Source organism: Anas acuta, chromosome 4, assembly GCF_963932015.1.
Source record: "Anas acuta chromosome 4, bAnaAcu1.1, whole genome shotgun sequence".
Lineage (NCBI taxonomy): Eukaryota > Metazoa > Chordata > Aves > Anseriformes > Anatidae > Anas > Anas acuta.
Genome location: NC_088982.1, coordinates 41709314 through 41724644, shown reverse-complemented (window position 1 = coordinate 41724644; position 15331 = coordinate 41709314). Strand labels below are relative to the sequence as shown.

Genomic DNA, 15331 nt, shown 5'->3' with positions numbered 1-15331 from the left:
CAAATTTAGAGCAGCAGCTCTTCAAAGGGAAATGTTGTAAAAGCTGATGTAATGTTTGGTTGTTTTATTAATCAGCTCTTCACAAAATGAAGCCTGGCATGCACAAAAAGATCGCTGCCAGGATTTAGAAATGCTTAATTTAAAATAATTTTTATTTTAACAGTTGTGAAGCAGCAAAACTTGTGTTTAATTTCTTTAATTGCTCTTTGAGTGGTTTTTTGGTTAGCTTGTGTTCAGAATTGGCCTGATGATGCAGCATTCCCTTTTCTCCCCACTCTCAGATTTTAATGCAAAACCATCAACTCTCTGCAAGTGATCACATGGGCAACCTCAAGAATAACTGGGCCCGAAAATCAAATAAAAGATGCTAGGTAAAGGAAGTAGGTGTAGCTTATTGACCTGTTTCTGTACTGGCTCTGCTGCAGCTCTCAGAGCAGCAGTTACCCCAGTTTTCCAGTTTATGAGGTTTTATATTAGCTGACTACAAATGGTAGAACATGTTAAAAACAAAAACAAACAAAAAACAGCCTAGCCCTAAACTACCTCTGGATGAGTTCTTATTTCTGAGTAATTGCTGTGAACTATAACTTTGCAAAGTGCCAAGCTTCCGAAGTACCTCATTCAGGAAGTTGCTCAGAGAGACTCCAAAGAATGCATATTTGGAAGCTTTGAAAATCTCTTGCTTCAATATGAAATATACATTGAAAGTTTTCTGTTTCTTTCTCAGAAGAGAGAAAATACAAATGCCACTTGTGCCCCTATGCTGCTAAGTGCCGTGCTAATCTGAACCAACACCTGACCGTCCATTCTGTGAAGCTGGTGAGTACAGACACTGAGGACATTGTCAGCGCTGTCACTTCTGAAGGCAGTGATGGAAAGAAGCACCCTTATTATTACAGGTGAGGACCCAGACGAGGGCTGTGCACCAGACACTGGAATCTGAATGTCTTAGCTGCCTGCTAAGGCGGTGTTACAGGGCCACCCTTCTGGTGTCACTGGGTGGAACTGCTCTCAAAGTATTTGGCTTACCCGTATTTGACTTCGGGCTAAGCAGCAAAACCCATGTGGCTGCCTCGTGCTGTTTGACTTGGATGGCCATTGGGAAGGACTGACATTTTTGGTGTGTGTTTTGTAGTTGGTTTTTAATGGCTGCGTGAGGCAGATGGGCTCCAAGAAGCCTCATAAACTTTTCATTTAAGTTTTGTGCTTCAAAATATCCCATTGTATACACAGATTCACGGCAAATGTAAAGTGCTGTGCTTCCAGTTGTGTCTGTTAGCTCCACTGTTTCCAGCCAAATCTATGAAATCACAGAATAAAGTTTTAAAATAATTATATTGACTACATACACATTTCCCTCCTTTGCTAGAGGTATATACGTTCTGTGACCAACATGATAAAAGAAGATCTTCAGGAGAATTTACCTGGAAACTTAAAAGGAACTGCCCAGATAAAATGGCTGTTTGGACATTCTCCTTGTATGCGCTGTTGCGTGTTCTGCAAACTGTGATATGTACCCTAGTGGCCAAGCAGACTACAAAATCACTCTTACTTTCAGTCAAAATGCCAAGAGCAGATTTAATTACAAAACCATAGAAGTAAGAAATAAATAAGACCTCCTGGATTAGATTATCTAGTCCTTTCCCCTGGGAAGGCAAAATAGTGCCCTAGAGTATACGCCTTTTTAATGTTTTTGGCTTGTTTTAAATGTTAATGGCCTAATCAAAACAAGAGGAGGACTCTGCACAGAAAGTTAAATTAAAGGGTCCCTTCCGTTGCCTCTCAATATCACTCTGTTTATGCACTGGCTGTGAAATCTGTCTCCTTGCTAATTATTTGTATAGCTGATGACTGCTGTTTTCCAGTCAAGCATAAGAAATGTTTGAACCCATTTTTACTTGCTTACACTGAAACTGCCAGGCAGTTTTGCACAGGATCCCAGTTTGGCACGGGAACCATTCCAGGGCTTGAAAATAACTCCTGGAGTGTGCAGCAAGCTCTCCGTTTGTCAGTGTATCAGCCATACTAAACATCTTGGCAAGGCTGCAATGCCTCTTATTGCCCAAAGGAATCAGCTAGGTGATGCGCAGCATCTGGAATCTGTAGTTTTTAATTAACTTTATGATTATTTAGCATCATTATAGCATGTACAGGATTGTTGCATTGTGCCTGCCCTTAATCACGTTGGCATGGCCATCAGTTCAAAGGCAGTTCAGCAGACAAAAGAATTTTCCAGTGAACATTCAACAGTGAGGAAGAAAATAAATCTGTGCAGTGAGTTTTTTCTTGCAAAAATGAAGGGAAGGGCAATGTGCTTCTGTTTGTGCTTTATTTTTTAATCCTGCTTACTCTTGAATTCCCTTCTGCCTGCAGCTGTCATGTGTGTGGGTTTGAGACAGAGATGAACGTCCAGTTTGTCAGTCATATGTCCCTCCACGTGGATAAAGAGCAGTGGATGTTCTCGATCTGCTGCACCGCGTGCGATTTTGTCACCATGGAGGAGGCAGATATGAAGGCTCATGTCAACAGCAAGCACACAGGTGATGATCCCCCTCTCCCAGCTGCCGTGATCTCTTCCCTGCTTTTTAGGTGCAACCTTCACACTTGCCATCAGCGCTCTTTTTACTTTCACTGAAATGCTTGCTAATTAAGGCCTGATCTCTCAAAGCTGAAGTGAATTGGACTCCAGCCAGGCAAATAATCTGGTAGTGCAGATCAATTTTCAAGCTTAGGGGAATAAATGAAGGACTACTTAGCCTTCCTTCCTCACATCCCCCAAATCCCCTCCCTGGTTGAAGTCAGCATACATTGTTTGTGTCTTTTTGACTGGTTTAAATTTTCATCAAAATCCTGGTTTGACTTCAGAGATGATAAGGTGACTTTGAGTGCTAATTATGCATACCTGGCTCTAAGTTTGTAACACACAAAATATTGAGCTTTGGTCTTCAGTTTGTTCACCTCCACAGTCCATCAGGTTGGAATATCATGTTGATGCCTAGCCGACACTGTGATTCAGCAATGCCTTAAATGCAACTTTATATTGAATACCAGACCAAGTCTCCCTGGTCCTGTTCACTTAATAGCCAAAGATAAGAGCAACAGCAGTTTTCAAACAAGCTCCACGTGCGTAGTCCAGCTAATGAAGTCTGGCATAATTTAGGGAGAAGAAAATTAGAATGCTTTTAATTAATTTCTCTTATAACGCTAGGCAGAAGGACTTTGCTATCACAAGCTACTCATAATTGTGTTGACAATACTGAAGCTGAATTGCATCCTGCACAATTTTCCCATTGTTAAATTGTGCCTCCTTTTATCCTCCCGGGATAAAAGTGGGAAAATAGGAATATGGAGAAGGAGAAAGGAGAGCAGAATGCAGCTGTTTGTGCTTACAAATACGTAAGTTAAATGTCCCTACAGAAATACAAACTGCTGGAATGGAAGGCCCTCATGGGATTTTGTGCCAGCACAGCTCTCAGTACTACAACACTGCTCCCATCTCCCTGCTGTCTGAGGTGTTAGCGTTCCCTTACAACTCTGTCTTCACCCAAACTTAACCTATCTCTACTTCACGTGTAGGAAGTCAAGGCAAATGGAGAAATGCCATCCACATGGAAAGCTCAAAACTGAGCTGTACTCAATTGCATCTTTCTCTCATGGCTAAAAGACTGGAGATGCTGCTTGTCTTTTAAAGCCTCTCTTTTAATTATTTGTTCCTCATTCACCCTGTCAAAATGAGCCATTCAGCAAGCAGTTCAGCAAGGGCTTACACATATGGCAAATATGGAGGCAAAAAAATAGAATGGATTTTGTGGGTCACTTGACCCCAGCCCCTTATCCTGTAAGGTTACTGAGTCATAAAAGATCTGTTCATAAGGGTCTTGGCAGATGTGTTCAAGCAAGTAGAATTGTTTCAAACCAGCTATTCCAACAGACAGGCAGCTGCAGATTTTCTGGCATTAAAGATTAGGTACCTTTCTAAAATTTCCAGCATGTGTCTTACTGATAATCAGAACACGCATACTTTGTTCTTGTGCCAGAACTGTCTTCAGTCTGAAACAGCAGTCCACCTCTTGCCCTTCCACCTTTCTTCGGCCCTCCCACTGTATTTATTCCTTCGTATGTTCCTGGAGAACAACTTAATCCCATCTAAATGTTCGTAGAGCCTTTTCTTACATGAAATACTCTTTTCTTACTGTACCAATTCCTCACTGTGTGTGTTCTTGTTAGAATCCCTGCTCTTGACATACACAATCACTGCCATACATGGTGGATTTGTTGAAATGAAATAAGTAATGGTGGTAGCGTAAAACAGCAGCAGCTACTGGGAATAACTCAGACAATAACATTCTGTGATCATATTTACCTTCCTTGGAGGCTCTACCATGCTGATAGCTCATATTCATCCCATGTTCTGCTCAAATTCTTCTTTTATTTTCCTTGACTGTTTCCAACTTAAGCACTCCTCATTTGTAGCAAAAATTCTTGTTACTGGCCCTTCAGGTCATAGCCTTGTACTCTGTACTATTAAATTTCATTCCATTTCTATTACTCTGGTCCCCAAGGTCAGTGAATCTTTCTGTATGATATCCCAGTCATCCTCCCTATTGACAGCTTGGGTCATCAGATTTCATTAGTGCATTCCTACATTTTTATCTCAGACTTACTTAAAGGTGCCGCTCATGAGTTTAAAGCTGGGCACACACTGCTCTTTGCAGATGCCTCTATCAGGGGACTTTATCCTGTAGATAAAACCAGACTTTGCTAACAGTTCATATTAACACAGCTCTGAATAAACCAACACATGGATGGGAAGTAATGATTTGCCCGTCCAGTTTTTTTGACTTGCAGCAGAATACGATGGGCTCGTGCCATTGCAGACAGAATACATTCTAGGAAAAACAGAGATATACTACTGTAAACACTTATAAAATGGAAGGAGGTGAAATTATGATGCTTCCTTAACCAACTAATTGATTTCAGACTGGTTTAGAAGCAAGTTTGGATTAACTTTAAGTATAAATAAGATTTTTTTTTGAAATTTAAAACTGGATCACCGGAGTTTTCATCTAATCTGCTGTACTAGTTATTGCCCTTTATTCCTGTTTTTCAGCTGAAGAGAGGAAGACACCCAGTGAATCTAACAGTCCATCTTCATCTTCGCTGTCAGCGCTCAGTGACTCTGCCAACAGCAAAGAAGATGCAGATGTAACTCCAAAAAATAAAGGTTCAAACAACCTGCTAGTCATTTCTGTAGTGCCTGGTACTCAGACCTCACTGAATACAGAAGAGAAGTCAGAGAAAGGTAATACCCTGTTAAACAAACACAAACTGTCACCTTCTGTATAGTAAATCCGGCCACGATATGAGGAATGCATTTTTCTCTTTTTCATTCTTCAGGCTTTGAATGCGTTTTCTGTAATTTTGTCTGCAAAACAAAAAATATGTTTGAGCGCCATCTGCAAATCCACCTGATCACACGGATGTTTGAGTGTGATGTGTGCCACAAGTTCATGAAGACACCTGAGCAATTATTGGAGCACAAGAAATGCCACACTGTCCCCACCGGTGGGCTCAAGTAAGGAAAGCAAGTACACAAACTTTTACTGTGTTAAGCATCTTTAATACTTTGGGGATAGGACAAAAGGAAGTCAACTAGAAAAGATTAGCTAAATGTCTGGGAATCCAGATTTGGGGCTTCCTTTATTTAGATAATATAAGCCCAGTCCTTTACAGTTGCCTTACAATGGCTTGCATCATTATAGTAGATAGCTAGCAGTAGATCTAGTATCCACTGGTTTTAGAGCTGTAGCAAAGTATGGCCCTTTCCCATTTCAAATCAAATAGGAGACAGTGTGGATCCTAAAAGAATGAGGCAGTACTGCACAGAGGTGCTGTGAAACTAAGAGGGTTTTTTTTGAAGGCATTGGAGCAAAGTAGAGCACAGCGCATTCTCTGTTCTGCACCTGGCTCAAAGAAACTAAATCCTGTATGATCTGTGCAGCTACGTATGACATCAGCTTCTCAAAATCAGATCTCTCAGTTGCTTTATAACCCTTGTAGATGCTAATGCAAAGTCAGCCCTCTCCAGCAACTAACAATTTTGATGCTCACTGCTTTGGTTTGCATGCCACAGAATAATCTCTATCGTATAAATTAAGATGTAACAAGTAACACGCTCTTAAGAATAAAAGACCTTTTGTCTTTGGCTAGAGTGCTGCTTCTAAGGTCTTTTGGTGCAGAGCAATGTTTCTAGCGAGCGAGTGTGCCCGTATGTCAAAGTTGGACCCCTGAGGGAAGGAGTGACTGCTGGGGCCATATGCTTGCTCTCTGCGCACAGGCAATGTGACATTATGCAAGATGTATGCCCCTGGTCTCTGTTCCAGCTGCTGCAGGAAAAAGAGGCTGGAACCACTTCAAGCCCAGCTAGGGTTCAGCACAGGACTCCCTGCTTGCGTTGCCCTGGCCAAGCAAACCAGTGTTTTCGGTGCGCTGTAACTGTCAGGTGACTGGTGCACCGCGTTCAGCGTCACCCTGAGCAGCTCTATCAGTTTGCTCTGCAGTTTGTGAAACTGGTTCTGTTTGCCAGGCAGCGTCTGGTCTCCAGCTCAGTAGTTCCATGAATTGGGATCTGTGATCACTTGAGATGTGATGACTGAATCTGGGAAGAAGACCAGATTGAGAAACAAGTAGTGTGCCAGAACGACGGGATGTCTGTCTTGGATGTACAGACCAGTTGTCTAATGCACTTTGGGTTTAAGCTGCACAGAATCTGTTCTATTTACCAAGGAAAAACCATGACCTATGACTCAGACCTTCCTGACAGAATGGGCTTCTCAGTCTACATAAGTTATTCCTGCCCAGCTCAAGTAATAATGAGGTACCTTGAAAGCTGCACCTAAGAAAAAGCTCTGATTTTTTTTTTTTCTTAAGGCATCCAGAAGAGCCTGAAGAGATCTAAGTAAATTGTATTTTTGTGTCTCCTGTTTGCTGTGGGGGAAGAGAAAATAACATGATTCCTCCAGCTCCAGATCAAAATCTGAGATTCTGATCCAGAGAGCACCCAGCCCAGGAGAGGTATGTGTGTATAGACAGCTGAGTTCTCTGTTGCAATAGAGCTAATCGCTTTAGCAGCCTCAGTGCCAGGCTCCCTCTCTGGATCAGAGTACTTGATGTTGCATCAGGAAAAGTGTCTGGATGTTTTACTATCTGTTTGTCCTCCTGTATTGTTCACTGTGCTCAGGAGTCTCTCAATTATTAGCTGGATAAAATTAAATCTGTATGTGCAACCAGTTGTAGCAAGGGAAAACAAACATGGAGCAAGAGGATCTCTGCTTAGAAGTAATCTTAAACGACAGAGCACAAGTGGCAGACCTGCTAAATGGTGAATGCATACCAGCGGGAGATGGAGGCATCTGTAAGACAGCAGCCAGGTGCACGAGCTCTATCTTTTTATCTAGGCTTGCTCCTTTAGCTCACGAGCTAGACCTGGAAGGCAGTACGCTTTGTTTAATGCAGCAGAGATTCCTGGCAGGTAGCTGTCTTCACCAACTTCCTCTTAACAACATCAAGCAGGAGCTGGTGTGCTTTGGTTTCGCTGTTGTCCGGGCTTGTTCAGCTCAGGCTCACTTCCAAGCTTTCAAGGCTCCAGCCTTCTCAGCCCTTCCTGGTCCAGGAACCAGGGGTGAGGCCCTTTGCCATGTCCACCCCGGTCCGGACGCTTTCTGCTGTGAGTAAGCAGAGCCCACATCCTGTTCCCCCACAGGAACAATTCCTGCTGTGGCAGAGGCAGCTGTAGGCAAGCCCTGCCAAGCACACACACCCTCTGAGCGTGGGCTAGCTCATCTCCCAGCAATGGGAATCCCTACAAATCATCCAGCAGACCAACTTTCAGCTGTTTCTAGCTGGATACCCAGCAAGCTTATTGTTCAAGGTCACATAAAAGGAATTTTCTAGGCTTTTGCTGTACATGTGGTATTACAAGTTTATTCCATCTTTACTTAAACAGCTGCTTTCATATTCATCTGTAAGCATTCCTTTTAAACCAGTTCTGAATGGACAAAATAGCAAAAGTGACTTTGTGCAAACACTAAGAATGTCATTACACAAAGCACCTGTGAGCCTGTCAGCCACTCTGCACAACCTGGCCTGCTTTGCAGAAGCCGCCCCGTGGAGGTAAGCCGGCACTATTAAGGGATGCTCCTTCAGAGTGAATCAGTGCTTCCCAAGGAACAAGTGAGCTCTGCTGCCGTTAATGGACAAAGCTACTCTAAGTAGAGGCATGTCAAGGTCAAACAAATATTCTAAAGAGACTGTACAGGGAGGGCTAAGTGCCTTTTTTTCTGCTTTAGTAGGTCAGAGAGGGGCTGAATGTCGGGGTTAACCCAGGAATGCAGGTCTTCCAGCTGAGTGACTCCTCTTTTTTCTCCCTGCCCTTCCCTGCTGTGTTGCCAGGTGCCCGTTCTGCATCTACTCCACTAACCGCCCCGCAGCGATGGAGTGCCACCTGAAGACTCACTACAAGATGGAGTACAAGTGTCGGATCTGCCAGACAGTGAAAGCAAATCAGCTGGAGCTGGAGATGCACATCCGAGAGCACCGGCTTGGCAACCATTACAAGTGCGACCAGTGTGGCTACCTGTCCAAGACGGCCAACAAGCTGATCGAACACGTGCGTGTCCACACTGGCGAGCGCCCTTTTCACTGTGACCAGTGCAGCTACAGCTGCAAACGCAAAGACAATCTCAACTTGCACAAGAAACTGAAGCATGCTCCACGCCAGACTTTCAGCTGCGATGAGTGCCTGTTCAAGACTACCCACCCTTTTGTCTTCAGCCGCCATGTGAAGAAGCACCAGAACGGGGACTGCTCCGAAGAGGAGAAGAAGGGCCAGTATTCAGCCTCCAAGGAAGCCAGTCCACTCCTACCAGTGAACAGCTCCAGAAACCTCCTGTCACCCCTCTCAGTTATGTCTGCCTCCCAGGCTCTGCAGACAGTGGCTATGTCGGCTGCACACAGCAGTGGGGCAGAGCCAAACCTGGCGGTGAAAGCCTTGGCCATCAACGGCACTTCCCTGTGCTTTGATAAATACTGGAACTCAGAGTTTGCCCACCTTATTCCTTTAACAATGTTTTTCCCCAAAAACCACTACGATCTCACATTCCATCCACCCAGACCTCAGACTGCACCGGGAGGTGCCTCTTCACCTAAACACTCCTTCCTTGCCTATCTTGGACTAACAGAAAGGGCAGAAACTGTCTGAGGGCAGTTCCATTCTGTACCAAAAATACCCCGACAAACCCAGCAGGTATACATACATTGCTGCAAACCGTAGACCGAAGAGGTAACGAACACTTGTACTATACCATTAGTAAGGTTTAGAAAATGGCTTTGTGTATACTTATTGCATTGACATGAAAGCTGCTTTATTAAATCTTCAAGAGGTGACCTACTGCATACTTCTACCTTCAGAGGCATGTTCCCAGTACTCTTATCTAAGAAACTATTTTGTCTTGTTAAGCTGAAAAAGAGTGTCCTTAATGGCAATCAGCACTTGTAAGATTACATATTGATGCATTTTATTTTTGGTCTTCGTGTGCGTGTGGGTGTGTGAAAGAGAGTCTGTCTGTAGCGTGCCATGACACTGCTTTTGCACATCCCTTGTCTTGGCTTATTTAATTATTATTTTTCCCCTTTGAACACACTTGCTCCTTCCCTGCACTCTGTGCCCCCCTGAACTGTAGAGTTGTGGCAGGAGTAACTCTTGGTTCAGGGTGGCCTGGTGTATGATTTCAGTGCTGCTTGCAGCTTCCTTTAGTTGTTTGCTGCCTTGTATTGAGTTGTCAAGGTCTGAGGATTTTGGGTAGAGCTGATAAGGAAGAAATTGCTTTCAGCACGGCAGGGTGAGAGTATGACGATGAAAGCGTGTGTGTGTGTGTGTGTATACACGCACATGCACATGCAGTGTATGCAGTCTACACACCCACACAGCAGGCCCAATTCTTCTCAGCTGTTACGCAGGTATAACAAACACCTGAGCCTGGGCCATAGCATACATCTTTTGTTTTAAAAGGGCATATAAATATTATGTATAGATATATATATGCTGTATTATGCAGTGGTTACCTTTTAGTTTGCAGGAACAACTTGTATAACTAGAAATCTATGGTGGAAAAAAAATCCAACAAAGGGGATTTTTACAAAGGGTATGGATAAATTCTGGGTATAAATACTCAGACTAAAAAAAAAAGGCAGATTTGCACAGTGCTTTAGTCTTGCACTAGTTTGTTTCTCACTTGCAAAAAAAAAAAAAAAAAGGAAAAAATTCTGTGGGATGAAGGTAATATGACTGTATATTTGAAAAGGTACCAGTAACTTCTTTGAAATATAAAGCTATAAAAAAGATACTGTTTGAACCATACAGTTCTCTTTTATACCCTCACTATTTCAATTGTACTTGCAGATTCTATGGTCCTATCAATACCCTCTATGTTATTAGTAATACTTTATTCTTTTTTGTTAATGGCTGATAGAGTGTACACTGCTAGGAAGCTAACTTTATACTTATTTAATGCTCTTACTTTGTGGTCATTAAAATGACATGTTATATGTAGCACTTTATTGCAGGAAGAAGCAAATGTGGATTGGTTGTATAACCTTTGTTAATCTCAAAATGACAACAGCGATCTTAAAGAAGAAAAGCTGACTGTTAATTGATTTGTTTCATAGACAACTTAATATCCAGGAAGAAAGATCAGAATTAAAAATATTCTGCATTAAAATTGGAAGTATAAAATATGAAGCATTTCAGAATTATCACATGACTTACAGGAATGCTTTCTTACTGGATTATCATTTTCCATGGTGTCTCTCGGAATTGGATCTTGCTGTCTTTCACCAGGTATTGGAGACGTCTGACTTAGTTTTTTTCAGTCCCCCCTCTCCCTCCCTTGGCCAAGCCACTGTAAGAGATGTGCTGAGGCACATCTGATGTGCTACCCATCCACCCTCATGCTGTCCTGAGGCAGCTTCTTCTACAGGTTGTTGTGGGATGAAGAGATCCTGACAGACGAGTTGGAGCCAGTCCCTTGTTTGTGACAGCACTAATGTAGTGCCCCAGTTCAGGAAGGAATTTCTGGTCCACAAAGGCTCTGAGCCATACACGCAAGTAGAAACATAATCTCAATCTTCATTACTTCTTAAGTGAAGCATGTGTAGAAATACTTTTTGATGCAAAATTTGCATCATTTAATCTGTGAGCAAGATTCCTACATTTGTTTTGCACTGGGATGGCCAAACATCCTCCACTGTCATGACCAAACTCTCCCTGTACGGGGAGTACATCCTGATCTGTGCACTCCTGTTTAACATCCTGGAAGCTATCTACAAGGGGAGACATCCAAAAGAGTAGCCAGTTATTGTTTGGAATTATTAATTGAAGGGCAGAGAAGTCCCACCATTTTGTTTACATTCCAGCAGACAGTTTTGGTTCTAACGAGCATGTGGCAGTTCTGTCTGTCTACGCAGTAAAGAAAAGCCATCTGTTCCAAAGCATGTATAAACCTTAGAAAACAATGCAAGTAACTCAGGGCCCTGTTTGCCATGCTTTACTCCATCAGAACTCCTGGTAACCCCGCTGGGAGTACAGACAAAATAGAAAGTGCTCTATTAGTAAATACACAAAGCAAAAAAAAAAAAAAAAAAGGCAAAAAAAAAAAAAAAAGAGTATCTCAACAGCATGAAATATGCAATCTGCATCCGGAAACTATACCAGTTCTATACAGTACGCTCAGCGCATCTATCTCTGACCCCACCATAGCAGAGGAAACACTTCCAACTGAAAAAGCTTATTTTTCAAACCAACAGGTAAAGTACAGCTGTCTAGGAGGAGGAAGTACAAATATTGCTAGGCTACTTTCTGTAACTCAAGCTGCAATGTAATTAGGGCTGGAACTTCCAAGAAGGAGCTGTCAGCATACAAACGCCATGTGTTCAATGATGGTCCACTGTAGCAGTATCTGACATAGTAATGTTTAATGTACCTGGGAAATTTGTTTAGCACTTTGGAAAGGATAAATTCATTCTTTCTGGTAAGTTATAGAAGTTTTCTCTGTAAGGAAAAGTGTGTTAGGAGGTTTTTATTTTTTTAAGAAAAAAGAAAAACGGTATTTATCAGAGCTCTTGCATATTAAAATAATTGGTTTGCAGTTTCAAGACTAAAGAAAGGAATGTTCTCCAGAGATACCCCTTCCTACTATAAAGACCAACAGTTCTGATAAATTCCCCCCCACCATGAAGCTAATTTCATACTGGTTTATCCCTATGCATTCTTTAATGAAAGGTAGTGTGTTTTTCCATTCAGTAATTCAGTTAAAGTTCTCAGTACTTTTTTCTTTCTTCTGTCTTTTTTTTTTTAACTTGTTGTATTATGTTCAGATATCCTTCTGTCAAGGTTTGTGTACATTAATAAAAATTTGTATTGTATAAAGCTTTTTGCATTATAAGGCTGTACAGGGTCATTTTGACAGTAACTGGTATATTCCTTTGCATCTTATGTTGCATTGCCAATTTCTAGTGTATCCAGTTTGGAAGTACAATATACTCTAATTAAAAAGGTTGGCTATACCCTTAGTTTCTTTTTTCTTTTCCTTCCTGGCTTATTATAGACCACCTTAAGTAGGTCTTAGGGTTGATTTACGGGGGGAGGCATGGAGGAGTATTCTCCAACAAGACAAGTTGATACACGGAAAAGAGGTAAGATGTTAGCAACAATTTAAATCAGACAGGAAAGCTGTGGATAAGCAAAGATGTTATTGGCCACATTGAACACAAAAAGATACTTAACATCTTAAGAAAAAGAGTTTATAAACGCTAACCAAGGGAAAAAAATCTGGGTATGCATTAGATAAAAATTATCCATTAATAAAAATTAATGTTAACATTCAATAAATTCAGATTGTCTTTTGTCCTCAGCTGGGACAGCGTTAAGGTCTAATCAACTGAAAAACAATTATTTTTCTACTGGGAGAGGGATGTTAATTTCCAGGCCTTCTATCAGTACCTGGTAGTGAATGCAGTGCTGTTACTGCTCGTGTGCTGAATCCACTGGTCCTCCTTTTGCTGGTGACTGCTTATGTGAAGGGAAGGCTTCTACAGCGCTGACATTAGAATGGTAAGTTGACAGTGTTCACACAGAGACGCTCTTTCCTCTTGCGCTGTAAAACAAAATTCTGTTGGTTTATTGTTGTTGGTTTGGTTTGGTTGTGTTTTTGTTTTTTTTTTTAAACTATAGTTATCCTAGCAATTAAAAGCTGATCATGCGAGTTCTTGGGCTTGATTTTGAAAGATATCTCAAGAGATTGATCCACCAAATGCAGATTGTATCTTGATGGTTTTAAAACAGTAACTGTAAATTGTTACAGGTCTGTTGTAAATGACAGTAACTGTTAGGTTAGTTGAGAAAAAGGTTTCAGAGGTTGGTTGAAAGGTTCGGTCCAAACAAGCAGAGAATGTGTACAGAGTGAGTCAAAGAGCATCTGGGCTGGCGGAGGAGAGGGGACGCAGCTGGTTCTCAAAGTGTTTGCGTCCCTGTGGCCTGACATGTAGCATGCAGTGCTGTGGTACTGCCCACTTTCTCTTCCGAAGAGAACAATTTCTCTAGGAATGGCCAGAGCAGAGGATTGAACTGTCCTGCCTGGACACACAGTCAGCTATCAATTAAGTCAGCTAGCAAGTCCTTTAGTTGCTCCCGACATTGTGTTTTACTGTTAGCTTTCGTTTAAATGATCAGGCCAAATCTCAACCAAAATATCAGCTGTCCTGTTAAGCTCCACCCCTAGCTCCCCTCACCCCACCTCCTCCAAACCATGTTTCTGTATTTGTGAGAGGAACCTTATCTGTACCCAAAGAGAGGTATTGGTAGCACATATTTATGCAGTAAGGAGCCACTGTCCTTTCCAGCAGGTGGCTATAACATGCTTGTAGATCTGCACAGTGTTACTCAATTAACTCAGGATTCCCTGAACTGTTTTTTTCTGATATATATGCACCAATATACATTTGTGTGGTCATAGAAAACATCTCAGTTTGTGTCTAGACCCACTCCAGATGGCAAGAACTGCCCTCTTCACATTCTGCAGCTCCATATATTTTGAATATGCCATCTATAGTAATTTAAAAATATTTAAAAGTGGAAAAATTTTGATTATTCAAAAGTTTTGTTATTTCTTATGATCTTGCACCTACCATAAGTCCACCAGAACAGGGCTTAAGGCAGAGACTTTGAAAAAACCCTCAAAGACAGAAACTCAACCGTAGAGTGATTTTTGTGGGGGATGGCGTCATTAATTCAGAGCCATGTTTTAAAATACGTGTTGTGTTAAAAACATACCAGTTGTGCTCCTAACAAACAGGCATCTGCATTATATCATCTGCCATCATATCTGCTGCTAATTGGTTTCCTTGTTGACAAGTCTCGTCAGAAAGGTTAAGTACTGGCTGTAAAAGCAATCTAGCCTCTTGCCCGCGGGGTCAGAGCTCAGGCAGACTGTGCAGAGCCCGCACAGCCTCTTCTCTGCTATATATTTTCAGAGAGCTAATAAAGCACCAGCGCAATCACTCGAACCGGAGGTCTGCCCAGCACGGCTTTGTCTGTGGAATGGCCGTAAGTGGAACGCCATCTTCTCAGCACAGAGGCACTCGAGTAGCCTGCGAGGGGAAGGTGCGTGGTCTTTTGCAATGAAGTTTTCGAAACTAAGGTAGCTGTTTTGAAACAGCTAATTCTGGACGTGGGGAGCCAGGGCCTGAGTGTCCAGCAGAAGCCCCTGGAAAAGGGATGGGGGTGGATTTAGTGCCTTGAGGTCATACCCCCAGCAAGATAAGCATCTTCAAGGTGCCTCAGCTTGCACAAGCAATTTCATTTATTAGTCACTTTTTAAAATCCTGTCTTCAGTCACCACCTGGGCCTAAGGAACCTGAGGGAAGGTTGCGGGGGACGGCCCGCTGCCCACTTCAGTGGGAGGAGGACACATCAGCTGGTGGACAGCACTTCTAAAGAGCCCTGACTGGCTTGGTGCTGGAAGTCACACGTGTTTTGGCAAATCTAGGCTGAGTTAACAGGTTACATGTGAAATAGTGCAGAATTCTACTTGGCTTGTGGGTTTGTTGTGTGCCTCTTGGGAAAATAATGCTATGTACACCAGGAAGCCAGCCAGTTGCTGGATACCAGGCACCACATCAGAAATGCAGCTGTTGTGCTGCCACATGTGCACAACAGCTGCCTTTTGAAGAACCTGGCTGTGGATATACTTACATGTATGACCTTCTTAAGTACCTA

General features: G+C 42.4%; 2 protein-coding genes across 28 annotated transcripts in view; one reads left to right on the top strand and one right to left on the bottom strand.

The window, feature by feature from the left end:
- Window positions 1-12627, top strand: part of ZNF827 (zinc finger protein 827) — a 165070-nt gene extending 152443 nt beyond the window's left edge. For 7 of the 11 annotated variants that reach the window (XM_068680859.1, XM_068680860.1, XM_068680862.1 and 4 more), the window contains 5 exons: window positions 728-899; window positions 2374-2540; window positions 5111-5302; window positions 5398-5575; window positions 8452-12627. In XM_068680859.1, coding sequence (XP_068536960.1) covers window positions 728-899; window positions 2374-2540; window positions 5111-5302; window positions 5398-5575; window positions 8452-9259 — 1517 coding nt within the window. In that variant the 3' untranslated portion in view covers window positions 9260-12627. Of the gene's footprint in view, window positions 1-727; window positions 900-2373; window positions 2541-5110; window positions 5303-5397; window positions 5589-6930; window positions 7075-8005; window positions 8173-8451 lie in introns of all 11 variants that reach the window. The other 4 variants (XR_011096146.1, XR_011096145.1, XM_068680865.1 and 1 more) reach the window with 4 other exon arrangements.
- The window catches only part of MMAA (metabolism of cobalamin associated A), a 46615-nt gene that overhangs the window by 5271 nt on the left and 26013 nt on the right, over window positions 1-15331 (bottom strand). For 14 of the 17 annotated variants that reach the window (XM_068680869.1, XM_068680879.1, XM_068680878.1 and 11 more), the window contains 2 exons: window positions 13058-13211; window positions 4665-5425 (listed from right to left, as the gene is read on the bottom strand). The gene's annotated coding sequence lies outside the window, so the exon portion shown is untranslated. The remainder of the gene's footprint in view (window positions 1-4664; window positions 5426-13057; window positions 13212-15331) is intronic. The other 3 variants (XM_068680871.1, XM_068680870.1, XM_068680873.1) reach the window with 2 other exon arrangements.